This window comes from Maniola jurtina, chromosome 7, assembly GCF_905333055.1.
Source record: "Maniola jurtina chromosome 7, ilManJurt1.1, whole genome shotgun sequence".
In the NCBI taxonomy this organism is placed as follows: domain Eukaryota; kingdom Metazoa; phylum Arthropoda; class Insecta; order Lepidoptera; family Nymphalidae; genus Maniola; species Maniola jurtina.
The window spans coordinates 6,342,326-6,369,937 of record NC_060035.1 but is presented as its reverse complement, the minus strand read 5'-3'; the positions used below and the strand labels follow the sequence as shown (position 1 = coordinate 6,369,937).

The 27,612-nt window shown below is 34.3% G+C and overlaps 2 protein-coding genes across 9 annotated transcripts in view; one reads left to right on the top strand and one right to left on the bottom strand.

Annotated features, from left to right (window-relative positions):
* Nucleotides 1-729: 729 nt before the first annotated feature.
* On the bottom strand, nt 730-12,132 carry LOC123866714 (ras-related protein Rab-3). 2 transcript variants are annotated; one of them, XM_045908393.1, is made up of 7 exons: nt 11,963-12,132; nt 11,622-11,838; nt 6,755-6,861; nt 6,006-6,123; nt 5,107-5,225; nt 4,254-4,425; nt 730-3,650 (listed from the first exon to the last, which is right to left on the bottom strand). In XM_045908393.1, exons 3-7 carry the CDS (start codon nt 6,859-6,861, stop codon nt 3,504-3,506), a joined length of 663 nt encoding a protein of 220 aa, XP_045764349.1. In that variant the 5' UTR covers nt 11,622-11,838; nt 11,963-12,132; the 3' UTR covers nt 730-3,503. The 2 variants fall into 2 exon arrangements, with proteins under 2 accessions (XP_045764349.1, XP_045764348.1); XM_045908392.1 differs by lacking the exons at nt 11,622-11,838; nt 11,963-12,132 and adding an exon at nt 8,026-8,251.
* A 10,235-nt stretch (nt 12,133-22,367) lies between these two features.
* The window catches only part of LOC123867059, a 185,931-nt gene continuing 180,686 nt past the window's right edge, over nt 22,368-27,612 (top strand). For all 7 annotated transcript variants that reach the window (XM_045908902.1, XM_045908897.1, XM_045908901.1 and 4 more), the window contains exon 1: nt 22,368-22,992. The gene's annotated coding sequence lies outside the window, so the exon portion shown is untranslated. The remainder of the gene's footprint in view (nt 22,993-27,612) is intronic.

Sequence of the window (27,612 nt, the reverse complement as noted above, 5' to 3'; positions counted from 1 at the left end):
AGTATGGTGAGATGGAGCGCAGTTTCCTAAAAGTCAAACAAAGCATGGGCAAAGCGCTGCTTACTCGCTGGAATAAGTCGGTGACTTGGAACTAGAGTCCGACCGAAGGTCAATTTCTTGTTGGAGCTGAAGCCAAAGCCAATTTAGTCGGCTAACAGCAGTAAGAAGAGTTAGTAGTAGTATTCCATACTCCACCATAGGTTGAAAAATAGTATTGAGTTCGACCTCGGGCACGCACCACTCATATTTCGAGCTACGTGCGTTTTAAGCAATTAAATATCATCATTAATTGCTTCAACGGGAATTGTCGTGAGGGAACCTGCCTGCCTGCCTCAGAATTCTACATAATGTTCACAAAGGTGTGTGAAGTCCATCATACGCACATTGCCAGAGCGTCAACGTGGCTTACCTATTGATGCCGGCTGGTATCACCCAGATACCTACCTATTTTTTAATAATTGTTGAACCTTTATAATACAGTATACTTAAATGGTAAAGTTATTAGACTTTAAGTAGGTAGTACCATTATATGTTCGGTGCCTTAAGTTAGTTAGATCTTTGACCTTACCTTTTTAATAAGACCTAACATCGAAAAATACTCAGTTAAAATATGGTTGATCAAATTAGGACCATCATCACAAAATTGTATGTTTTAAGCTACAAACTAATACACCGTGCAATAAGACAAAATTATTATTTCTATACGTAAATAATTGTTATGAACATAAATCTCTTACACGGCATTATATTTTAAATAATTCCTTTATTTAACGCACAACAAATATAATAACGTACATTTATTAATACATCTAAACGATTAATATTTTTCTGCTTTCAGTGAGACAAAATATCAAATCAAAAATAGTAAAAAAATTATTGAATATACATAATTTCAAACTATGAAGGTTAGAATTTTTAAAAATTACACTAACATGTTAAACCCTCGAAAATTTCAAATGCACTAGGGGAAAACATTATTAATACTTATTAAAAAATTAAAATTATTAAGAAAATGCGCCTTGACCAAATCAAACAAACGGAAGAAAGGCGTAAAACTTAGAAAACACAATTTCAGGTATAAATTATATTAAATAGGTAGGTAAACTGTTTTTCCTCTGAAATTCACAAGAAAACTATCTAAAGCCATTCACTACGATATGCCATTTCATGCCTTTCTACTCGTAAGACCCACACGTAACTAGTTTAATACCACTACATCATTAAAAATTTCCTCCGATTTCGCGCTCTTAATAGTAAAAAGTGACCAAATATAACAGTATTTTTACATTTTATTAGATTACGGCCATTTTAAACGCGCTAAACTTTCACATGATACCTTCTGATTGATATACCATAATATTTGGTCGCTTTCTCCTTTTTCTAAGTCTGCGTATATATATCCGGTTTAACCACAAGTAAACTATCCAAAGCACAATACTTCGTAAGAGCTGTATAGATAATTTATACGTTACTTCGAATTGACATTCGTTAATTCAAATATAGGTCAAGAGCTCGCTACAAAATACCGAGACAGAATCTACTAAGACATAATAAGAATAAGTACATTTTGAAATACATCGTGTGTAATCCAGCCAGTCGTGTTATTTTACTATTTTAATGCCTAAATTAGAGCACGTTTTTTATAGGTGGAATAATAATTTTGATTTCACAAACACATTATAATATTTTTATAGTTTACGTTATTTGTCTTCAGAATACCTATAGACAAAGGATACTTTATTATGATTTAGTGTATCTTAAATAAATTAATACGTATATTATGTCCATTTATAATATTAATAACAATATCCACATAATGTCCACAATTTTTTTGTAGACGTAGTTCAATTTAAATAAGATTTAATAATTTCATACTTAATCTAAAAATAATGTGCTCAGGTGTCAACAGAATTTGATATATAAATTGTATTGTCTATGTCTTCTACACAATAAGTCTAACGATAGTCCAACGTGATAGAAACACATTGAACACTAGATAATACACGATTTGTAATGATCTGATGAGATAGCAGTTACAAAGACAATGTATATCTATGCTTGATGATCAAACGATAGTGATTAAATAAATACCTATCGTTAGTATAAATTACATAGCATAGTAGGTAACAAGAATACAAACCGCTTTTATAGTAAGTAGATAATATAATACTATACAGTTTTTTTATACACTGGTGAAACATATTTACAAACACTTCAGTTAATAAGCAATTTAGAAATTAATAGGTATTGTTGGTATTGATTCACATATGTCAAGCCAAAATCCATTTGAAGCTTAAATACATATTTTGTAGTTTAAATATTTAATTTTATAAATAATTAAATTCATTATATTGACAGTGTACAGTGATATTTTTAAAATTACAATTATTTCGAACGACAACAGATTACATTGTAACGTTTTCTAAATTTTGATATATCTAACGCGAAGCAACGAAGTGCATTATAATATAGATCAAGAGCTTTTAAATTTATCAATAAAATAGTAGCCCATAGTCAATTTATGGATAATGCACAGTTAATTTTCATGTGACGACATTACGGCTAGGTATGCCAAAATTACAAGCTCTTAAACTATGTATGTCAGTTTGAATAACATTTTATAAAATCTAAAACTAAAGTAAAATAATTTATATTAAACGAACTAATTAATAAATATACAAAATACCAGAAATAGAAGTGATTAAATTATGTCTAAAAATATTTTGCGCTTTTAGAAAAAGTTCTAATACATTTGTAAAATAAGCTGAAAACTTTTACTTTGGTCCAAATTACGCAAGTTGTTTCCTTCTTAAACTTACAAAAAATTTCAGAAACTACTGTTATATGCGCAAATTATTATTTAGCACAACTAAAATAAAATTAATTATTCTTATACTAGCACTCGTTGTAATACTTGAACCACATAATATATCAAATAAATTATCTAAAACAAAATCAAGACGATCGCATGAAATTATGAGAAGCAACGTAATATTAAAAGTTCTAAATAAGGATTAATATTAACATTTATAGAAGAATCAGATCCCTACTCCAGCTCATGATATATGCTAACTAACACCTAAATTAATAATACTAATAATAAGTGACCATTATTATTGTTACACAGATTTAACAATATTTTCAATATTATGATAATTTTTACCTACTAATCATAATGATGAATTTAATGAGAATAATACAATAATAGTTAATTGTAATATCAAGAAAACACATCAAAGGGACATCAAAAATTAGTGTTATAAAAACGAAATAATACTTGGATCTTGGCGAATCATGAGGAACCATTAAAAACTTTATACTGTAGATTCATACTGTGTAAAAATATTAGTTTCTCGAAGATACTGGACAATATTTTGATGCAAACGTAAAGTAATTTGTTTTTCAGTAAAACGACTCCGGTGTCTGTCGTTGAGACAGGCTGTTTTCAGTACCAGTACATTCAAGGCGTTTAGATGATGGTTGCCAATATAAAATGTTTCATATTAACAGTTGCAGTTAGGGTTGCTGTTGCCCTGAGGTTGTTCTGTAAGACGTTGTCCACGAGCGCCTCCTGCTAACATAGCTGGTTCCGAATCCAAGCTTTCAGACATTTTGTCACATATTATGTCGACCAGCCGCTCAAACACCGTCTGTAATGATATAAAGTTACCTGCTATCAAATTACTGTTAGAATTATCCTAGAGGTTTATCACTGACATGTATTGTAACCTAACGGGGTTATAATATATTGCTGTGATTATTTCAAAGACTAATGAACTGATTTTGATGTATTTTATCATACTATCGTAATTTACATACAGAGTTTTAGTATAATTACTTGTAACACGCCTAGGTATCATCCTTATGTACGAAGTAATATACATAAATGTAAACAAACTTTATTATGATCAACCTATCGCCAGTCCCCTACAACACGGCTCTCAACTCAAAATGAGAAGGGTTTAGGCCATAATCCGTCACGCTGATAATGCACACTTGTGTCACCATTATTTTTTATATGTACAACTATATTACCTGCTATTGCGAGATTTCTGAACCGATTTGAAAGAGCTTTTGTGAGATGGTACGATACAAATTTCTAGATTCAACTTTTTAATAATGATACTGCACGGTTATTAACATTATGTTTTCTGGATTTGTTTTATCTTGAAACCATATAATAATATGTTAGTTCGGGATGTCTGTGCCACTCACAATTTTTTGAAGTTTTATGTATTTACAATAGGTTATACCTTCACATTTATATTTTCTTTAGCACTCGTCTCGTAGAACTCAACACCAAGTTGATCTGCAAGTTGTTTTCCTCGCTCGGCGCTAACTACACGTTCTTCCTCCATATCGCATTTGTTTCCCACTAGAATAACTTGTGCATTGTCCCAAGAATATGTTTTGATTTGTGTGACCCTGTTAAACAAAAAGTAATTCCTTGACCAGCGCTTGGCTGTAATCAGACTTGTTGGCAAGCCTGATTGCCTGAAGCCAATGTTGTAGCCTAAGATGGAACGCGCTAGCCTAAAAGTTGCTTATACACGTTACATTAAAAGTGGAGAGAAAAACTGATGCTGGAACATGGATGCTGTTTTAAATTAGGAACGAGGAGGCAAATCACTTTGTACTTGCCCACAGAATTTTGACCACGTACAGGTGCAAAAAACACGCAATATGGCGATGGCTTGCGGTCTGATAGTAAAGAAGTGACAGTAAAACAAGGTCCAAAAGTTCTTGGGCTCCGAAATATATCGTGTATGTACCGATAGATAGATAACTTTGCGGCGATTTACCAAACTTTGAAGTTTAAAGTTGACCAGCGCTTCGTTACTAATGAGTATTTTAGCACGAAAATCCACCGAACTTAATGCATCAGGCGTACTTAGCAGACATCCCATAAATGGCTGCAGTACTACTTACTCCATGCAAGATCAAACTTGAGCTTGTCACAATGATAAGACGCTGTTCTGGCGTTACGTCCTACCGCTTGACTTTGTTGAGGAACTTTGATGAGGATAGGATCTCAGAATTTTGGTATGAGAGTACCTAATTAGTCTCATATGCTATGCCTTATCTATTTCATGAATAATCTCTTACCAATCTTGAACACTATTGAAGCTTTCTTCATTAGTAATGTCGTACATTAAAATGAAACCCATTGCCCCTCTATAATACGCTGTTGTTATGGTGCGGTACCGTTCTTGTCCTGCAGTATCCTGAAATATTAAAATATTATTTAATATAACTTCACTTTATGTTAACAACATGTATTCTGACAATCTCATCACCATACACTGTAAAGTTTGTCTTATTGACAGGATCAACATCATCTCAACTCATCGCTGTTTGTTATACTACTGAGCGAGGGTGCCCTTTGAGAATAGTTTCGGCCAGAACCATGTTGGCCAATTATGAATTGGCAGCCTTCATACACCTTTGAGATCATTTATGGAAAACACTCAGTGGCACGCAGGTTTCTTCACGATGTTTTCCTTCACGTGGAAGCAAGTGATATTTCATTGCTTAAAACGAACGTAACTCCGAAAAGTTAAATGTGCGTGACCGGGGTCGAACCCCAAAACTCCGAATTCATAATAGGAGGCTGACATCTTAGCCACTAAGCTATCACTGCCCACTACTATACCTACTGTCAAGATGAACTCAAAAATAGGTATAACAGGCGAGAAGGCGGCGGTTAACATGGCTGAAGAAGGGGACAAGCTGATTATTTTTTCTTTTTTTTCTCTATGGAACAAAAGGCGGCAGCAGCAAATTTTGATCTGGAACCAAAAGAACCCAAAGCTTCCTTGGTAAGGTTTGCTTTGGGTTTCTTTTGAAAGAATCTATTTGGATTCTTGATCCTCACTCTTTTGAAATCGGTTTCAATAGACTTCTTTCTGGATTTAGGTAGTCTTCTAAGTCTGGACAACTTTGTTCCGTAGGTTGCAATTGAAAGAATTTGTGGTAAAATACAGTAGTCATAGTCAAATACGCACCCATATCTGTAGTTTTACGCGTTTGTCGTGGCGAAAAACTGTTTTGACCTTGAAGTCAATTCCTACAGTCGACACGAAAGCTGATGTGAAGGAGTCATCCGCGTACCGGAAGAGGAAGCTAAAAATATATTCCACTTTTATACAGATAAGATAACCTAAATTACATTTTTTAAAGAAAATACCGTTTTTTAATGACCAAATCCATAACTAATCTATTCTACAATAATAAAACTGTTACTGGAAGAGTAATGTATGTTAAATACTTATAATTTAAAAAAAAAATCGGTGGTAACTTTATTATCGATGGACCCCAAATAGTATTTTTAATAACTGAAACTGATTGCCTTCTATCTCTTTAGGGAACAGTAATTTTCATTCATTTTATTCAATAACTCCGTCATAGAATCGGGCTAAAATATTAACCTGATGGATGTGCCATCAGTATAAACATCCAGCAGTATATATCTATACTGCATATAGCAGTATATGTCTATAGGTTGCAGGGTTGATGACGACAACGACGACGATTAGAATTAGATATTATTATAGTAATAGTAGCTGAAGCCTGAGAGCGATGAACGCCAATTCTCCTCCAAAGCTCTATAATTACCGACGTGCGTCAACGTTGCTATGACAACGTTCACTAAGAAAGGATTTTCAGAATTTCCACACGAGTGAAGCCGAGATGGTCTAGCTACTGAATAAGATAATTATTATTATACTACTGCCATATTACTGCAAATACAAACCTTGTCTTCCCTACAGAACTGTTGCCAATGATGAGCAGCTTGAACATGTAATCGAAATTCTGATCCGCTGCATCTTTCTGCCATTTCATATCACCTCCGCCGCCCATCTGAAATGAGACACATACTTAAAGAAGAAAAGTAACATTTTTTTAACTTTTTTTTTAGTTTGTAGACTAGCGCTTGGCTGCAATCAGACCTGCTGGCAAGATGCAGTCTAAGATGCACTCCATCTTAGCCTGCAATTTCACTACCTGTTAATAGAACACTGTGAATGGATGTCTATTCACGCGTGACTTGAAGGTACCAATATTAAAATTGGAGGGGAAAACTGTTACTGGAAGGGCGTTCCATATCCTTGCGGTTCGAATTAAAAACGAGGCACATGAATACATGTCACATTATCGCTTAAGAGGGCTCTCTCCGTCACTCGTTTCATACAATCGTAGTTCCAATTTCATTTGAATATTAAGCAACCAAAGTCCATGAAATTTTGCAGACATATTCTAGAAACTAATATCTATGTCTGTGGTTTTCCAGATTTCTGTTAAAATATTCGGTTTCAAAGTTACGCGGTCTTAAAAATTTTCATACAAATCTTTGAGCCCCTGTAATTTTAAAACTACATATTTTTAGAAAAATCTAAAACACCACAGACACAGATATTAGTCTCTAGAATATGTCTGCAAAATTTCATGGACTTTGGTTGCTTAATATTCAAATGAAATTGGAACTACGATTGTATGAAGCAAGTGACGGAGAGCCCTGTTAAATGTTCCAGTGGCGCATGTTACACAAGGTTACTATTAACTGGGACTTTTGTAACAGTTATTGTACAGCTGATTCTGTTGTAGATAATAACAGTGTCATTTATGGACTCCCCTTGATACTTTTATGTGATCTAAGTTGATAAAGCTTTTAAATTATAATTATTTATTAAGGGCTATGAACTTTTACTCTTCAGTATTTCTGTCTCCATACTTGTCTAACGAAATTTTACTACCATCATCTTCAAATCAGAAATGAATAGGTCCGTAGGAGAACCAGAGAAAACTGAAGTGGCAATGGGCAGCGCACATAGTTTCAAAAACCGATAGACCTTGGGGTCCCAAGATGTTAGAATAACGACTTCGCACAATAATGCGTAGAGCTGAAAGACTCCCCACTAAATGGACAGACATCAAATTGGTCGCAGGGAGCCTCTGGATTCAGGAATGTGGAAGTGTTGGATTATGATAATGACAATGATGAAAGGTATTGCATAGTTACGGTACCTCGTCATTTAGATTTTTGTTTTCACAATTATTTTCACTATTCATGTTTGCTTGATCTACGCTTTTTATTATCGCTAAACACAACCACCACTTAGTATTTACAACAAACGAATGCCATAGTATAATGCAATTGGTTCAATACAAATGGAATATTTTGGAAAAGTCGTCTCTATTACCATGCCATAGCCAAGCATTTAAACGTTCACAATTTTCAACTGTTGTTGTCAGCTTTTATCTTTCAGATTATTAAAAAAAAGCGAGTTTATTCTGAATTTTGTTTGGGATATATTCTCTTATCGATTCGTACGTCAACCACTTCCTACGCTATTGCTTGTATTGTTCGGCATACAGATAACTTGCATTCAGCTGGTATTCAAGTTAAAAAATGATAATTTATGAAAAGTGATGAAAAATCTAGAAAAACATTAGTTTAAATTATAAAACACTTTTTTATTACAGAGAAAAGAATAAGAGAAACCGGATCATGTAAAAACAAAGTCGGATAAATAATCTTCAAAGACATTTATATTAGAATAAATTTACTACCAGCTAATTCACAATGAAATTTGGATATCAAAATACGAGAAGAAGAGTGTCGTTATTATAATCCGAGCTTATTCAAAGACGATTTGACGTACAGACAATGAATTCTTAATTAATATAGCTTCAGCTCGAGTTCAGAAAATGAGTCATACATAAGACAAAAATCAATAAGAGCAATGCGATTCAGTTATTAAAGTGTATATATCTGGTTATCAAGGGCGTTGATGATTGATATTTCTATACAAATGTGACAGCTTGAGGACCCATCGCCGACGAGGAAGGGACTAGCTATCGACTATTTTCTTATGTGAAGAAACGTACAATCAATGTATGATTTCGTGTCAAGGATCGCTGGCTGGGCACACTGCCGGCGAGAACTCTCTAAACTAGTTTGTAACAGCGAGTAGAGCTATCAAAGAAAAACTCGCTCAGCGACGCTGTATTGGCGATCAACCGCGCAGTTTGCGTTCAGTCTCTGTCAAATAGTAATAAAAACCTATGTTTTCTCTGAATTTCGACAAAATAAGAGCTTACTATGTATGACATTGTTAAACTTAATACCACATTAACCTATTTTTGTAAACATAGCATTTTATCGTATTTGACTGCAGTTAACCAACTATCTATTGAATATATTTTTACATGTTTAAAAAGCGACATTATAAAGTTTATAAGTAAGTACTTTCATCTATTCGTCAAGATTTCACAAAACGATTCTTTGTTTTAATTTCTTTCATGTAAACTTGCAAATATTATTTTTAGTTAGCATTAAAAAATGTAACTAGTGCCAATTACCTATTATATAAGTATTCATTGCTTATGCTTATTGTAGGTTATATTTTTTACGATCAATAAATATTCATTCATTGAAAAAGTCTTTAGAATAACAAGAGACCCTACTCAAAGTCGAAAGCATCAATCAATGAACCAATTACACTGTAAAATATATAGGGAATACCAATAGAGAGGGGCGACTATTGAACAATGCGAGAAAAAGAAATACACAAAGGAATACAAAAGAAAGTAAGCAACGGTTTGTATTATCTACTTGTGTTTCAGAGGTAATTAAAATACGATTTTTTTTTAACAAGGCCTAGTGTATATGAATACCTACTGAATACAGTCTAGCAAAATCGTTTGGTTTTCCATGCAATCAGCTTTTAACCGCCAGCATAAAAGTGATAAAATATATAATTCTTGTGAAGTGTAATCATTCAAATTATTTCATTACCAAGCCGACCATCCATAAACTTTGACAATTCAAAATTTCGCAAATATTTTACGTACCTGTATAATATATACTTAGGTAAATGTTTTATATTGAGATTCTTGATAGTTAAGATTAATAAATTGAATTAATACAATGCTTAATGAAGTGATATTAATTTTGTATAGTTAAGGTTAATGAATTAATATTCACATTGTTGCCATGGGATTTAGACACCTAATTCCACGCTGACGAAGTCGCGGGCTTCAGCTAGTCCTTGATAACATTTTAATGAAAGTTAACGTCATGCTTGCTTCTGTAGGACCTGGATATAATAGTAGCGTTACTATCAAATCCAGCGAGCAATATGTTGCGATAGTGGAATGTGAGTTAAACCTAATAAAATATTCATAGCACATTCCATTGTGTTTCTAGCGTTTGTGCATCGAATCTGAGGCGTGCGCCACGTAGAGGCCGGCCTAGCTCTCGACTCTCGAATGCTGCGCCAACATTGCCTTGCATATTTTATCCCGCTTGTGAAATATTTTCCACCCCTAATTTTTCGGCCATGTACACACGACGGGAAAACAAATTAATTCTTTAAGAGGCCTGAATGTTAATTTGGTGCAAAGCTTCGCGAGTTATAACCAATTATGTAGGCGTAGATTTGAACGTTTCGGTTTGAATTTGTTGATGTTGTACCAAATTACCGATCTTAATTTAAATACAATATAAAAAGGAAAACGTGACTGACTGACTGATCTTTCAACGAACTAATCTCAAACTACCGAATGGTCTGGGCATACGTACGGATAGCTATTATGACGTAGATATTAGTTACGAAGTTTTATAATTGGAGTTTGAAATTTCTACGAAATTGTGTCAGTTTTAAAGCTATAAGTAGATACTAGATACCCATAAAAATTGATATTTAGACTTCCGATTGAAAACGGTGGCATATTGTTCCACCATTTTCGGAAATTTCAGCGCCAAGGGGATGAAAGTTTATATGAAAATCCGTCTTTACTCAAGCTACGAGTACATCTATGAAAATTAGTATTTGGGTTTTCGACTAAAAATAAAGAAATAGCTAAGTATTTTAGGATTGGAAAGAGAAAGGAAGGATTTCTATAGGCAGGTAGAGGGTTATACAAGTAGTAACGGATATTTAAGAACCCAATTCTAAGCGAAGTCACGGGCATAACTAGAGATATGTATAAAGTGTAAAAAAAAGAAGAAAAGTCCTAACTCACTCTTGATTCATCAATGCCTAGCTCAAATCTTTGAACCTAGAAAGCTGTTTGGCATTGAATTTTGCAGGATCTTTTTATAACGTGGACAAGGAGAGGCAGGATTTTTAGAAATCCCTATGGTAGTCAAGCCGCAAGTGATTGTTAGAATGTAAGTACATAATATGTCATGTTGTAGGTACATTCAGTAGAGACAGCTTAATAAAAACGTGACTAAACCTAATACCAAATAGGTACCTAAGTAGCACACTTTTTAGGCATAATTTTCTGAATGAGAGTTAAAACGATATTGTAAATCTTAATAATTGCAATGCAACCCAAGTAAATAATAATATAATAAGTGAATAGTAATGTTCATGCGCGGCGGTAATCACTTAACATCAGATGACCCGCCTGCTCGTTTGCTCGCTATTTTATTGTAACAAAAAATCTAAAGTTCTGTTATTCTGTAAAACAATGTATTTGAATGCAACAAGAGACTGAAAACATGCTCTACTTGATGTCTAGGGTAACATCTACTGACGTAACTCAAATTACACACAAAGAAAGCATAATTATTATCATTGAAAGTAAAAGATAAAAAAGCTTGTACGAACCTTTTATTGGTTTCTGTAGTCAATCGACGAGGGGCCGTCAATATTTATATTTTATCGGTTATCGGTTAAATGAGTTTCAGCGATGTAACCGAAGCACGCCGCCTATCTCTGTCCCTTTTACATTCGCATCACGCAACGGGAACGGGTGCCAGCACACGTTTATCGATTTCTTCTACTTTGTAACTTCTGTGAACTCCAAACCACTCTAGAATATCTTCTGTATTAACAAAATTACATAAACTTTATACGGAACAGTATTAAACACAACGCCACCAGCTCGTTTGACTCGAGAGTACGTAATCGATAATTTACGAATAGAAACGTCGTTACAATTCACTTACACTGTGTTGAGTTGAAGTTACATTAGTGTTTTTGGGATGATTTGTAATACTCCTTTGTTAAGCCATAAGTCGAATTGCAGTGTTTCGCGCTCACAGGTCACAGCTGTTACCTCCGTCCTGCTAAGGTCCCACTGTGGCACGGGAGTGGGATGGAAATTCAAGATGGCGGAGTGCTGCGCGCGCAGCAGTTCGAACTGTCAAATTTCCCTTACAACTTATCTGATACACAGTCGAGTCGATTAATCCAGAATCAAAGTTACGTAGATATATTTGCAAACGTTAACTTAACATTAGGTAGAGTATTTGAATTAGATACAATTCCTACCCGAAGCAAACTTTGAATCAGTTTTTACAGAGTACTTATGATTTTTTATACATGATATCATTAGGTATAACTTGTATTTTGTAATAAAAAAAGTGTAACGATCCCATAGAAACAGAGGACAACAACAAATCCTCCACTTAGTTGCAAATCGTGAACCCCATAGGTATACATATTATTATAGCTAAGCACCAACTGGAAATCCGAGAGGGCGTCGGAAACTTATTTTTAGAACCGAGCTTGTCTAGATTAGGTGGTGAAACATTTTATCTTATTATTTATCTCGCAGATTAAAGATCTTAACTAGATTTATTATTGATACTTACAAAATTTTAGATACATTTAACAGACCACAATACCTATTATACATCGATGAAAATACCACAGTGATCGGACTCGTGAACTGCGATATTTATTGGTAGTTAATTAACCCCCGACCCAAAAAGAGGGGTGTTATAAGTTTGACGTGTGTATCTGTGTATCTGTGTGTGGCATCGTAGCTCCTAAACGAATAAACCGATTTAAATTTAGTTTTTTTTTGTTTGAAAGGTGGATTGATCGAGAGTGTTCTTAGCTTTAATCCAAGAAAACCGGTTCAGCCGTTTGAAAGTTATCAGGTCTTTTCTAGTTATTACTGTAACCTTCACTCGTCGGGGTGTTATAAATTTTTTATTTACTCTTGTTACTACCTAATTTATATTATGAAAGTGTGTTTTTTTGTCGATTAGTCCTACTATATTAAATAAAGTGATTTTTTTTACTATACATGATACCCTACTTCATCTGCCTAAGTTTGTTTTTCTAAGAAAAAAGTAGCCTATCATCTCTGGGGTGCCAGCTGTATCTGTAGGTAGTATCTACCTCGTCGGAATCGGTTAAACGGATGGGCCATAAAAAGTGACAGACAGACACAATTCGCAATCATATTAATACCTATAGTGCGCGACAGGTTGAGATGGCAACCGGAGTGCGTGACCCGCACTAACCCGCTGTGCGTGAACGCGGGTGACGTGCGGGTATGCGAGGCGTCCCACCGCCTCATACTCCGATTGCCATCTCAACCTGTCGCGTACTCTATCAATATGGAGTTTAATTACAATATTCAGTTATTTTGTCCTTACAAGAAAATAGGCACTTTCTTAGGTATTTAAAAGACGTGTATCTTTGTTTTTACCAATAGTAAAAATCTCCAAGCGTTGACTCAGTTATTTCTCATACTTCAGCTTTTGTTATAGTACTTGTGTACGCGAAGACAGGTTGTGGATTTATGGCTACATTCAACACAGGCACTCCATTGTGAAGCCTCAAATGAAAAGCCTTGACCTCTTCTTGACCCAATTACAGAGGTTCGGACTTTTCCTTAAAATGAAAACGGAGAGGACGTCTCCACTTTAATACATATCATATTTACCTACTCGTAACGTAGGTAATAGTCTTAGAAGATGTACATAGAATTTCTCAAATTTTTAGGGTTCCGTACCTCAAAAGGAAAACGAAACCCTTATAGGATCACTTTGATGTCTGTCTCTCTGTCTGTCTGTCCGTTCGTCCGTCCGTCGTCCATGAAATTTGGCAGGTAGGTAGCTTATAGCACAAGTAAAGGAAAAAATCCAAAAACCGTGAACATTGTTATTACATCATGAAAAAAATTAAAATGTGTTTTAATTTTCAAAGTAAGATAACTATACCAAGTGGGGTATCATATGAAAGGGCTTTACCTCTACAGAATGTACAGCCCTTTTAAAAAGAAAAATTGATTTTTCTAAAAAGTGAGCCATGTAAGACCAAGTTTTTAGTTAATTTTTTTGTTTCTTAAAAGTATGCCACGTACGAACCAAGTGTTTTGGTAATTTTTTTTAGTTTGGTCCTGCGTAGCATGAGGTAATTTTTAATTTCAAATTATATACTCCCTAATATAATATAATATGAAATAGATTATTAGATATTTAATACAATATCGCCATCTATATGAGAATTTAAACAATATGTCTCCCAGATCTGCGTGTGGATACCTATGTATACACACGCAGAGTTTTAAAAACGCGTGTGAAGATTAACCGAATGCCGTGTCTTCCACACAGATGTCGCTAGTCTTTTCAAATCCTAATAAAGCTCCTGACTTTCTACTGGTGGCTGACCGTGCCAAGTAAATAAATAAATAAATCATTTACCAAAACGAAAATTAGGTCGAGCCACAGGTTATACGCCTGTGTTATAATAGGCCTCAGTACTTGACTCATTCCGACTTCACGGGTAAATTTACCTATTCCTACTAAAATTTATACTAACATAATATTACAAATGCGAAAGTGTGTCTATCTGCCTCTAGCTTTTCACGGCTCATCTGTTTAACTGATTTTGACGAAAGATCAGAGATAGCTTACATATTAGCACAGACAGTAAGAGAGACAGGCGAATAATTAAAAAAAAAGTTTGGGCTCTATTTCGATAATAAAGCTGCCGATTAAATTTTTTTAAATATATTTTATTAGGTATATTTTGACCCGCTAGAATATGGGTAAGTATTTCCTATAATGAATACGGGTTACTTATTGACTTTCAATCTTGGATAATGAACATGATGCATCACAATATTGTAATTTTGCACCAAAGCGCTATAGATAATGAAATGATCGATCAATGGAGGATTACTTGCGGATTTAGTGAGTGTTCACACCTAACGTTATGCCAGCCGCCGCCGCGCCGCCGTCTGTGAGCCGCAGGTCGATTCCCGAAAACCTCTATCAATCATTATTACAATCGCAATTGTTGTGATTGGCTGAATTTATGGTATTCTTGTTGTATTGTAGCCAATAGTGAACGAACGTTAACCAATCAGAGGTGATTACGGCCATGAGATTGTAGCTGTCATTGTACCGCAATGGAACAGCAAGAGCTCCGATAGAATGACAGCTACAATATCACGATCGCAATCACTTCTGATTGTTTGACAATCACTTCTCATTGGCTACAATGCATTATTGCAACAAGAATACCATAATTTCAGCCAATCACAACAATTGCGATTGTAATAATGATTGATGCAATCGACCAGCATCATTCTCACTGTGAGCCCCGTGTGAACGTGAAGTCAAACTGCATTTTTGTTCACAATAGCACCCTGAGAATACGCTATGGCTACGTACCCAGTCTACTCGTCAGCGTAGTCGTAGTGGTATAGTATAAAAAAATTAATCGGCCGGCGGCAGCAGAAATAAGTAGGTACAGACTTGTAGTTTTTAATCTCTGGCAAATAGTGAGCGACTATCTACATTCTACAGCAATTAGGGTAGATATAGGTAGTCGTTGACTAGCTATTATCACAAAATAATATAATAGTAGGTAATAGGTACTATTATATTGTAGCGTATTGTCGTTTTGGGGAAGACGAAAAGTTGAACATGATCTAGGTGGTATGGAAAAGCAGGACACTGCGTAACCCTCCTCCACAAACGACGACTGACAATACGTTAGGTGTGTACGCGTCTTATAGATGCACAAACTTATCAGTGTAATGTGTAATATTATTTTATACATACCTACATAGATAAGGCTATAAGATATAATATAACCAGTTTTGTAGCTGGCAGGTAGATAATAATTAATAATTTATATTTAAAAAAAAAAAACATTTTTACGGTACCAATTTTATTCAAATCGTATGCGGACTAAATAAAACTTAACAGTGGTTTTCGAAAAAGGTCACCACGCTTACAAATTACACTCGTTATCTATGCAATTCTATTTAAACGTTTTTTTAAACCGGGCTGCGTTATTTGTGGGTTCTTCGCAGACCCAGGGCGCGTTTGGATCCCTGGTAGCTGTAGTTTTAAGCTTACGCACCTACCTCCTCGGTTAAATATACCATTATGCGAAAAACGACATTAGATGATTTGAATACATATACCAAAATGGTATATTATATTATGTATTTAAATCTGTGAAGTAGGTACTCGTGTTTTAGAAAGCGGGCAAAGTATAAGTGGTGTAGCAATTTTTTTTTTGCCCTCCCTCCGTCCTTATCGACGCTTTTTGCAGATGCTAAGTTTTTTGCAATTACGTAACTGGCAGCAAAAATTCGGTCCTGATAATTAATTAAAGTCTTTTCACACAGAGTGTAAAAATGCTTGAATGTGGACGAGCACTTCATTATACCTATTATCATTATTACTATCATGTTTGTGTCCACTACTGAACATAGACATTTTTCCAGGGTTCCGTATCCGGGGGGTGCCAACATGTTTCTTACTTAGCATCCGCTGTCCGTCTGTCTGTCTGTCCGTTCATCAGTCTGTCAGCGGGATGTAATATATCATGAACCGTAATAAGTAGAAAACTTAAAAGTGTATTTATATTGTATAAAAAACCTAGATGGCGACTTTCTAAATGGCCGCGAGGTAGATTTTTAAGTTAAAAAGTTCATATCTTGAACAATGGTTCGAACACTTTCTGTGCGAGTTCAGCTGAAAACCAGTTTTTTCCTTTTAATAAACCTCCTGATGTGTATATAATTCCTTGGATATTCTTATATTTTGAAAATTGATAGTAAACAGATGATTATTTGTTGGTTTTTGCCACTGCTCTCATGCCCTCGATGCAAATATTGACGAATTTTGGTCCTAAATACTCACCATATCAGAGGGAATTCCAGTTCAAGGTACTAAAGTTCCAACCTACGTGCGCTAAGGCCCGGGCTCTCGTTCAGGACATGTTTAAATGTTTGCTTGGTATCTGAGGAGCAGATGCACACCCAATATTGTGATTTGTGACTCATTTCTCCATATTCTCAATCCACCTACACTTTCACCGCCTTCTTTAGGTCATTAGTCAAGTGTGGACTAAGGGCCGTTCTATACAAACTGCTCTCGCCGGTATCCACTCCAGAATACGCCTACCCCATCGGCGATCGATTCTGTGACAGACATGGTATGCCCATTTGTACTAGCGCTTAATGAAATATCTACCTTATCTAATTAAAAAGAAAAATGTAATACAATATAGAGCTCGCTATAGCGAGCGAGCTATAGTAGCGTGGAATTAGGAATGGGTACTAAGAGCTAGTTCACACAGGCTGGGTAGACGTAGACGTAGCGCGTACCATTGCGTTGTAATGTATGGAACTGAATGAAACATGGCATACTGCTTGCATGGCGTGAACGTTCACGTAGACGTAACGCGTGCAGTTACGTCTATGGGTTCACGCGCGTCACTACGCACGTGTCACCTGTACATGCTGCATACGCAATTGGTGTGAATCGGCCATTACTTATTATTTCTCGCAGCAACTGGTAACAAATTGAGAAAGAAAAAGAAAAGAAAAATTAGAGCATTCCCTGTTAGTCATACTGTAGCACATTCGAGAATGCTCTTTAATTTTCGATCTCCAGCCACGGTGATTTGAATGTGATCCTCGGTCAAAACATACCTGTGTTTAACCACAGAATCTATATCAGTACCTATTAACCTAGTTTTACGATTTATCTGCACTGACTCCTAAATCTATTCAGAAATGTTCGACACAATACTCAATATTTTTTTTTTACAATTTTTCATATCCATTCTTACTCCATTGCTGCAATAAAATATTCTACATATTATTTTACAAAACAAAAGGCCAAACAAACAATCTTTTGGTGAATTTAATCACATAATTTTAAATTGAATTTGTTGATCAAAGTCAATCTCAACTAAATTAAGTTCCAATTGGCCGTATTGAAAGAACGACAGTTTCGTTAATTATGTCTCAATCAAAAAAATGTCAGGCGGAATTCAACTTTGCGTTTTTCGCCAAGTAGCCCTCGAAAACAATTACGTAAAATTAAAAATACAGATTGCGTATTTACATAGCCATTATTTTCTTAATTACTGCAAAATCAACAGAAGAAGAAAATGTTTAAGCTTTCATTAAAAAAATGATTACAATATCCAATGAATGACATATTATTTTATATTTTATTACTTAGTTATTTTTTGTAAAAAGTTATTATATCGACAAGTGAAGGTTACAGTAACTAGAAAAGAGCTAATAACTTTCAAACGGCTGAACCAATTTTCTTGGATTATAGCTAAGAACACTCTCGATCAAGCCACCTTACAAACGAAAAAAACTAAATTAAAAACGGTTCATTAGTTTAAAAGCTCAGATACCACAAACAGATACACAGATACACACGTCTACTTATAACATCCCTCTTTTTATGTCGGGGGTTAAAAATAGTCACATAACCGCTAAATAGAAAGCTTTTAAGACCTCGCTTCTGGTTATTGATCCGCTAAATGACAATATTAGGATTAGATTAGGATTTTTAAACGCCTTTCGAGCTTTATAACATGTTGCGAAACCACTTCGCGTGCGAACTTTTTAAGGCAAAAATTTGTGTTTTATAACATCGTAATGAAAACAAAAGACAACATGTTTTTAAAATTAAGCTTCGATTTACTGCCAGTAGAATCAATCCTTAGGGGATCATTTTCCAAAAATCTTTTCTTAGTTGTTTCTTACGGGTTCCGTGTGTAACGTAGGTGACATTACATAACTCCCGTGCAAATGTTGCGAGTTATTTGTCAATCAGCAGAGTTTTATTAAGAAGCTATTCAACCTTTGAATGTCGTCAAAACATTAGTTCCCGAGATCGTGATCATGTACAGAAATGTTGGGAGGACGGAATTAGAACTGTGCGTCGTCGCGTGACGTCACGCAGCGTCATGTGATGCGTCGGAGAGTACAATCTTAGCAGCGGGAGACCTGAGTGCGCCAAAGTTGACAAATCTATCGCTGAGTATTCCGATCTTCACCAAACGTTAGGTATCTAAATATATAAAAGGAAAAGGTGATTGACTGACTGACTGATTGACTGACTGACTAATTGACTGACTGATCTATCAACGTAGCTACAACTAAAACTACTGGACGGGTTGAATTGAAAGGCATGCAGATAGCTATAATGGACGTAGACATTCGCTTTTTGAAAATTCAACCCTTAATGAAGTAGGTACAAGTGTAAATTAAAAATTTATAACACCCCCGACAAAGTATCTGAGTTTTCCAAAACATCATTTTCAAATAAATAATTATGTATCAAGGCAACGTCCATCTTGACAGCTTGACATATTTTGTCAATTGACATAATATTATGAACCTAACGGTTATGTAACCTTCTTTTCTACAAGAAAACTAGAAAAGAGCTGATAACTCTTAAACGGCTGCACCAATTTTGTTGGATTATAGCTAAGAACACTCTCGATCAAGCCACCTTTCAAACAAAAAAAAGTAAATTAAAATCGGTTCATTCGTTTAGGCGCTACGATGCCACAGACAGATACACAGATACACAGATACACAGATACACAGATACACAGACACACAGATACACAGATACACAGATACACAGATACACACGTCAAACTTATAACACCCCTCTTTTTGGGTCGGGGGTTAAAAATAGGGCATAGGCCTTTGTTTAATTCAATATAAGCTAGTTACTTTACTATGTAAATTCGAAATGTAGACTAATTAATCATATTTTTTTTAAATCTATTTTCTTTTAAAGTCAAAAATCAGGGACAGTAAATTAATTAGAGGTGTTTCATTAAAGATCAACGTTTTCCAGAACTTGACGTTTTATACTCCGTATACATTACAGAGGCCCATTTTAAATACATAGCTTGGTTACCATCACACTAGCAGTTATGATGATAATGTAGGGTAAGAGGCGTTGAAAACAGGTTGAACTGGTGTTGAACAGGCGTTGAACAGGCGTTGAACAAGCGTTGAACTGGTGTTGAACAGGCGTTGAAGACGCGTTGATCAAGCATAGAACAGGCGTCGAACTGGTATTGAACACGCGTTGAATATGCGTTGAACACGCGTTGAATAGGCGTTGAACAGACGAAATATAATTTACGACATCGCAATATGTTACCTATATTTTTTCATAATCTGTATCTACGAAACTTAAACCCACCCAAAAGTTATTTCCTCGTCCGAAAATGCTGAATGATCGATGCCATCTGTCACCGTTAATACATATACAAACGGACCCTATCGTAGCCGTAAAAGGCCGTCGTTTGTTGGTATAAAACAATTTCCACATTTTGATATTGGCATAACGCATAAAATAAACCAAATATACCTTGCAGTTGACATAACTAGATAATTAAAATTGATACAATATTTTTTATACAAAACCAACGTTGATATAAAATTTTCTGCTTAAAGCATTGTTATTCTCTAATACACCAGGTTTATCGTTGAGGTCGCCGTAGAAACAAATTTCCAGCATACGACGGTAGCTTACACGAAGAAATATAAGATGATATACTAATGTCTAAGATTTCTCTACCACGGCTCTACGAGTAAGAGCAAGTAGGAGAAAGGGATTCCTTGCACATCATGGTTAAATGTCAGATTAGAGATATCATATTTTGGTTATTGATGTTTACTTGTAAGTTGTAGGTAACAAATAGAAAACTTAAATTGTTTCATGAACTAATAGGGCCAGTAGTAATATTATATGAGATTGTCTTTAACGTGAACTGCATTATTTTGTACCTACATAGAAATGTAATGTTTAAAAGAAATCCTAGTCCACGCGGTCTCTATTGTTGTCTGTAAATTAGTTTCTATCGAGATTAGAAAGATGGTGTATTCTGTGGGATTACACATTTAGTATTAAGAACCTAAATATATGAAATATGAATTTTATCATTTTATATGGGATAAATAGGTTTGAACATTGTTAGTTAAAAATGACGCTATTCCGAAAAAGTTGTATTTTGTAGTCGAAAACAGGCGAAATGTCTAAATATACCGTCTTTCACAATTCACATGCCTGCCTCTTAATTACTAAATTTTCATTCACAACAGAAATTTTTAGTGTAATTACTTTAGCATCATAAATCACCGGTTGAATAGCTGTGTAAACGAGGCCATACGCTCTACATATTTGTGCTTCGAGACTTTGAAAAATTGAAATTAATTGCAAACAATTTTAAAAAATACCTGTTTAAAAAACTAAATTGTACTAACGACATTGAGCTGTGATATTATCGTGAGCTGCAGAGTTATGCTCTAAAATCTAAATATATAGTCAACGCATTCAACGCTGACGCAGCGATGAAATGATACGTAAAATATACTTTAGCTCTTAGTTTAAATATAGGTATTGTCTTTCTCTCTCTATAAAAATCGACAATCGTTTTGCTTGAGCTGGTAATTATGTTTATTTACAAGTTTATTTTTATTTATTTATGTAAATACAAGTTATTTAAATACAAGTTACCTATTGTATTTAAATAAATAAATAAAAATAAACTAAAAATACAACAAAAAATACACGCCGCCGTCAAGAATCATTACTCACTACACGGACCAACAATGTAGTAAAGAAAATTAGAATTAATGACTGCGGCATAAATAAGTACCTACTTGGTATGTTTTTACTTGCACGAATAGCTAAGCTATTCATTTGCTGGTCATTCATTATTTAAATAGATATTGTTAACCTTAAAATAAATAATTTGTTAGTCTATACTTCTATTTTAACTTCTGCTTGGTACAACAATCAACATTATTTCTCAGTATTGATTTTCATTATTATTCAATACTAGCTGATACCCGCGACTTCGTTTGCGTGGATGTAGGTTTTTAAAATTCCCATGTGAACTCTTTGATTTTCCGGGATAAAAAGTAGCCTATGTGCTAATCCAGGGTATAATCTATTGCCATTCTAAATTTCAGCCCAATCCGTCCAGTAGTTTTTGCGTGAAGGAGTAACAAACATACACACACACACACACTTACTAACTTTCTCCTTTATAATATTAGTGCGACTACATAGTTATGCCTCACTACTTCATCCATGTAGAATTTACGGGCAGTTAATTTAAGCATGCTTCTTTCGTGCACGGCTTAAACTAAATCGTCTCTAAAAGGCAAAGTAATAAACTAAAACATTCTGAAGTACATGAAGTTTATCAAAAGTAGGTACGTTTCAGTCATCGAAAATGCATGCGATATGAAAGTTCGCATGTCGAGTGAAGTGTAGTGCACGCAAGGGTTGTTACTGGTTTGGGCGGGCTTGGGCGGCTCAGAGAGCAATCAGTCCCACGTCGCTCGCCGACACGCGCGCCCGTTCCGCGCTTTTCGCTTTCGTGACAACCCTATGGACTACGATCGACTAAACGACATCAAACTTAATCGTAACTTCATACCCTTGTATAATCACCCGAACGAACCAAGCGTGTTACAACCAAACGAAAATGACTCTAAAACTCCACCCTGTTAACTTTTCCCCGCCCTCGAACACATATTTTTGTGATTAGCAATTTTAACAATCCTACTCAGTTTCCTCTATCCAACATGCATCTCAGAAATTTATACCGAAACCTATTTATACACAAGAAACGACTGAAACTTTCTACTTGCAACCTTTAAAAGTTTATACCTTTGTAATAAACAATTTACACGAATTTATAAATAGTTTTGGACATTATTTTTATCCTAATAGTAACTCTATCGTAACTCTTGATAATAAGTGTGACCAAAGGTTTGAATAAAGTAAAACTATAGACTGTTTAGACTTTAATAGTGTGCTATATCAAAAGTGTTTTAAATACAGTGTGCTGTTCATCATTTTTAGAAACTAGTGTGTGTTTTAGTGCCCTTAGTGTGTTTGTTTATGTTACAGCTACATAGCCGAAGCTTTTGGTAAGAAAAAATTGCCCTTTAAATTTTCCTTCTACTTTATTGTTGCCGGTTATTATATTATTAGTTATTATTTTACTTCAGTTCATTTATTTTAGTTACTTCAAATATTTTTTACTTATCTTCAATAAGTATTTGGCAAATATTTTAATTTATTCCGAAACACAAACAACATTTTCAATAATGAAAAAAATTGCATAGTTAAACTTTAAGTGTTGTTAAGGAAAATTATTTTCGCAGTACCAATACATTAGAAGTCTTATTTAAAACCTTGCCATAAGATTATTTTTTAACTTCAAAAACCTTAATTCACCCGGATAATGTGGTGATAAAAAGCAATTTTCCATAATGAGATTTTCTGCTAAATTATGCCTTCTGGAATATAATTAAATTGGAATGTAAATTATATTTACAAGAAAATGCTGACCCTCATTAAAAAGATCCTTTCAACCGCTAGCTAATTCACAAAATCGAACCTAAAAATTAATACACATTAGCGATATTATGTTGTTCGACAAAAAATTGCCATACACTAGGTCTGTATCCTAAACGAATAACACTTTGCACAAAACTGGCTACGTACTCGAAGCATTGGTTTCGTAGGTGGCCGAATAGATATTTTCATTATTTTTTTAATTTTATAAGCTAACGCTTGGCTTGGTGGCAAGTGATGATCTTGCCTAGAAGATGCCTATTACTCTTGACTTGAAGGTGTCCATATTAAATCTGGAGGGGAAAATTGATACATGATTATAAATCAGAAAGCAAATAAATTTACTGTCTATGTTGCTTCTGAATAAAGTAGCTTTCTTAAGGTGAAAAATTATTAAAATCGATTCAGTAGGTTAAGAGCTTATCGATTACAAGCAAACAAATATTCCCTCTGTATAATACCAACAGGAATAACCATAATTAATGTGAGCGTAAAGTCGCCTGCGTGACTTAAAACTAAAGAATTCACCTGAAGCAGGATATGCCTTTTATCTACTTACCTAAAACGTGGATTTGAATGGTATTGTAAAACGAAAGAGTAAAGGAGATACATCTAAAGAAAAACATAAGTATTATATTATATTTAAATGCTAACGGGACAAGCGTCCTACTTTTTATTTAGCTCATAATGAGGACATTTAAGTTTCACATCGCTCGCGACAAACAATTTAAAAGAGAAACAAAAGTTTTAAATTTATGGCTATAAAATAGTAACTTTTACCCTCGGTTATATCCTGGGTTTAGCCCATTCATTTTCACCAATGATGGAGCAGTATTTAAGTCACGTGCGTTTTAAGCAATAAAATATTACTTCCTTTAACGACGAAGGAAAACATCGTGAGGAAATCTACATGCCTGAAAATACTCCATAATTTTTTCAAATGCGTGCTCAGCTTGGTGGACTATGGCCAAAATCCTTTCTGAGAGGATACCTGTGCTTAATAGTGGTCTGGCAATGGATTGATGACAAAGCTTTCGAAATAAAGAAATTTATCTCGATACAATGCAGTGGTGTATGCGTGCTGCATGTAGAACTCACCATTTAAACTATTTCAAGTCCACGGTGAAAACAATATATAAGTAATAGAAACTGATACCTAAGAACAAAATAAGACTTCAAGATACTACGTCGTTGATGAATTATAATTAGCTAATTAGCTATTTATATTATTTATGCCAAAACATAGCTCTAAAAATAAAAGCTTAAAAAAGTTATGCCAATGTCGCTCGATTCTAATCATGCGAAAAACGTTTCAAGGAAAACCGAAAACTCAAAGGTATCTTTATTTAATAACTTGGCAAAGAAAAGTAGAGCAAGATGTCCGGTTCTTTTGCACCTTATTGTAATCATAAGTATTTTTGGCTACTGAGTAATGAGTTAAAAGTCTTAACTGGTTTTTTTTCTCGCATCGTTTGTTACAAAACAATAATTAGCAATTTAAAATACACTTTTCATAGTCTGAATATACTCGAATATATATTTTTCGGGAGACACTATCTACCAATTTATGAACATTTGAAAAATCAGAACAAACGTTAGAAGATTAGCTCTTAATATCTAGATAATATTCAACAGGCTCTATGTAATATGTATAATGTATATATATATATATATATTGAAATTCTGTAAAATCGATAGATGTGATATTCCTGTTTCATGAAAATATCTTTCCGTACATACATATAGTCAACTATCAAAAGAAGATAAACAGTGCTTAAAATACTCTCTTATACAAGTAGCCTGTATGATAGTACGCTAATGATGCAAATCTCTTTATAGCAAGAGATGCGGGCAGAAAATAACGGGATAAGTTTTGTTTAAGCTCACAAGGCCAAACCACCAGTGCTGGCTACATAGAGGAATGGGATTAGGGTATTTTATCTTTGTACTGATTTGGGACATACCTAATATATTTATTTTAATTAGGAATTTTTGTCTTTATTAACAGGTCTCTCTCCGTCACTTACTCCATACAATCATAGTTCCAATTTCATTTGAATATTAAGCAACCAAAGTCCATGAAATTTTGCAGACATATTCTAGAAACTAATATCTGTGCCTGTGCTGTTTTATATTTTTCTAAAAATATGTAGTTTTAAAATTACAGGGGCTCAAAGATTTGTATATGAATTTTTAAGACCGCTTAACTTTGAAACCGAATATTTTAACAGAGATCTGGAAAACCACAGGCATATATATTACTTTCCAGAATATGTCTGCAAAATTTGATGGACTTTGGTTGCTTAATATTCAAATGAAATTGGAACTACGTTTGTATGGAGCAAGTGACGGAGAGACCCCTCTTAAATTATATTGCTTGGAAAGTTGCGTTACTAAGGTTCTGCAATGATTAACCCTGCATTGGAAAATGTAGTGTTGCTACACAGACCCCTACTTCAATGAAGTCGTAAAGAGCTACTGTAGACAAAAGGCAAAAAAATCTTGGTGTTTGGAAACAAAATTGCTTGAAAAACTATAAATTGACCGTACATATATCTAAATTTTATTGTAAAAATGTTCTAGTTGAAAAGAGAACATACTTATTCTAGTAGCTTCAATTTCAATGTAAATTAATCTTTCCCAACCAATAACAAAGTGTTGACCTATCTTAAAAGCTAATTTACTATAGGCACAGTTCTTAGGACCTCTACTGGCGCTAATGAAAGATCGAGCTTCTACATTATTTTTTGCATTGACTGGCACAATTAATGACTGGTACCGAAGGCAAACTGATTTCTTTGGGTTGCTGTGCCAGTGAAGTATCTGATATTGAGACAAAGCAACACTTCTTTTATCATTATCTATCTTGGTCATTATTTTACTAGTTATTTTATTGCTCATCTACCAATAATATTAGCCTATGTAATGTTTGTAGATTGACCGATTTTACAATGGGTCAATTCTAATATCTCGTGTCACGTGAATATCGTGGTTTTGTGTTACGTAGGCGGAATCGTGCACCATAGCTATTAAAACAAATATCATAATATTTTGAATGAAAACAGCGCTATTATTGATCTGTCACCAAGCCATAGTGCGCCCGGCTGTTATGGCAGTTATATAAAAAACATTCGGACAGTGCCAAGTCCAATGACATCGTGTATTATTTTTGTAATAGTTTTACAATGCCAAACGTAATCCGATTTATATGCATGTGGTTATATTTAATTGACAAACCATTAACTCGTGTAATGCCGTCGAAATATCATATCTAAATCCAGTTCTTTAGATTCGCTAGTTAAACATTTTCACTTGTGTCATCTCTTCTTCATATTTATTAGGTACATTAATAACAAATTTATGTATGGATCAGTATGGATCACGAAAAACTACTAGACAGAAAAAGAAGAAAATTTAACAGTTTGGAAGGCTGCAAAATTATCAAGAATTTGCAGTCTGCACCGTCTGCACCATGTTCGATCAACGTCTAAAAGTACACGAGATTCGAGATGCAAGTTACCCGAATTGCATGCGATTAAAACCGCGGTTAACACTAAGTAGGTACTTAGTGTTAACTTAGATTTTTGAAATACCGATCTCTTCTTATGCTGTATTTGTAAAATAATTTGACGATTTTCTTAGGGCTTAAAGTTTTAAGCCAATAAAACAATAATTTGTTATGTTCAAATACAGCACTTTTTAATAGGTAGGAATTGGAAAATAGTCTTGAATGTTATAAAACTTTCAGCTTAATTAAAGTTTACCTACTCGTTTTACTATCGAATTAGTTTTTTATTTCTTTTACTTTTCTTCTTTATGAAATTCTTAATTGTTTTTGGAATAGAAATTCTTTGTTAATTTAATCGTAGGTAGGTACATTATTTCTTATCATGGACTTTAGTCTGATATAATTGATATTATTTTGGTAATAAATTGTTCAAAATATGTAAGATATAATATTAGCACTGAGTACTATAGGAAATCAACTTATACTGTGTACACTATGCACATTAATTAAGCTAGCATTTCATGAATATATGTACTTAATAATATAATAAATATTTGACACACGGTCGGAAGAGAAAGCTTCGAAAGTTCGAAGTAGTTAAAAATATAGGGGTTTTTAGCATACAACATTATACACTCTTGACCTTTCTAACGTTTCATGATACTAAAGATAATTTTTGTTG

Excerpts from the sequence above, each read along its gene's own strand:
- LOC123866714 (XM_045908392.1), bottom strand. The coding sequence starts at position 8,070 with ATGAATAGTGAAAATAATTGTGAAAACAAAAATCTAAATGACGAG. Across the intron at positions 6,862-8,025 it reads ACAAAAATCTAAATGACGAG|ATGGGCGGCGGAGGTGATAT; the intron begins GTACCGTAACTA and ends GTCTCATTTCAG. Across the intron at positions 4,426-5,106 it reads TTCAATAGTGTTCAAGATTG|GGTCACACAAATCAAAACAT; the intron begins GTAAGAGATTAT and ends TTTGTTTAACAG.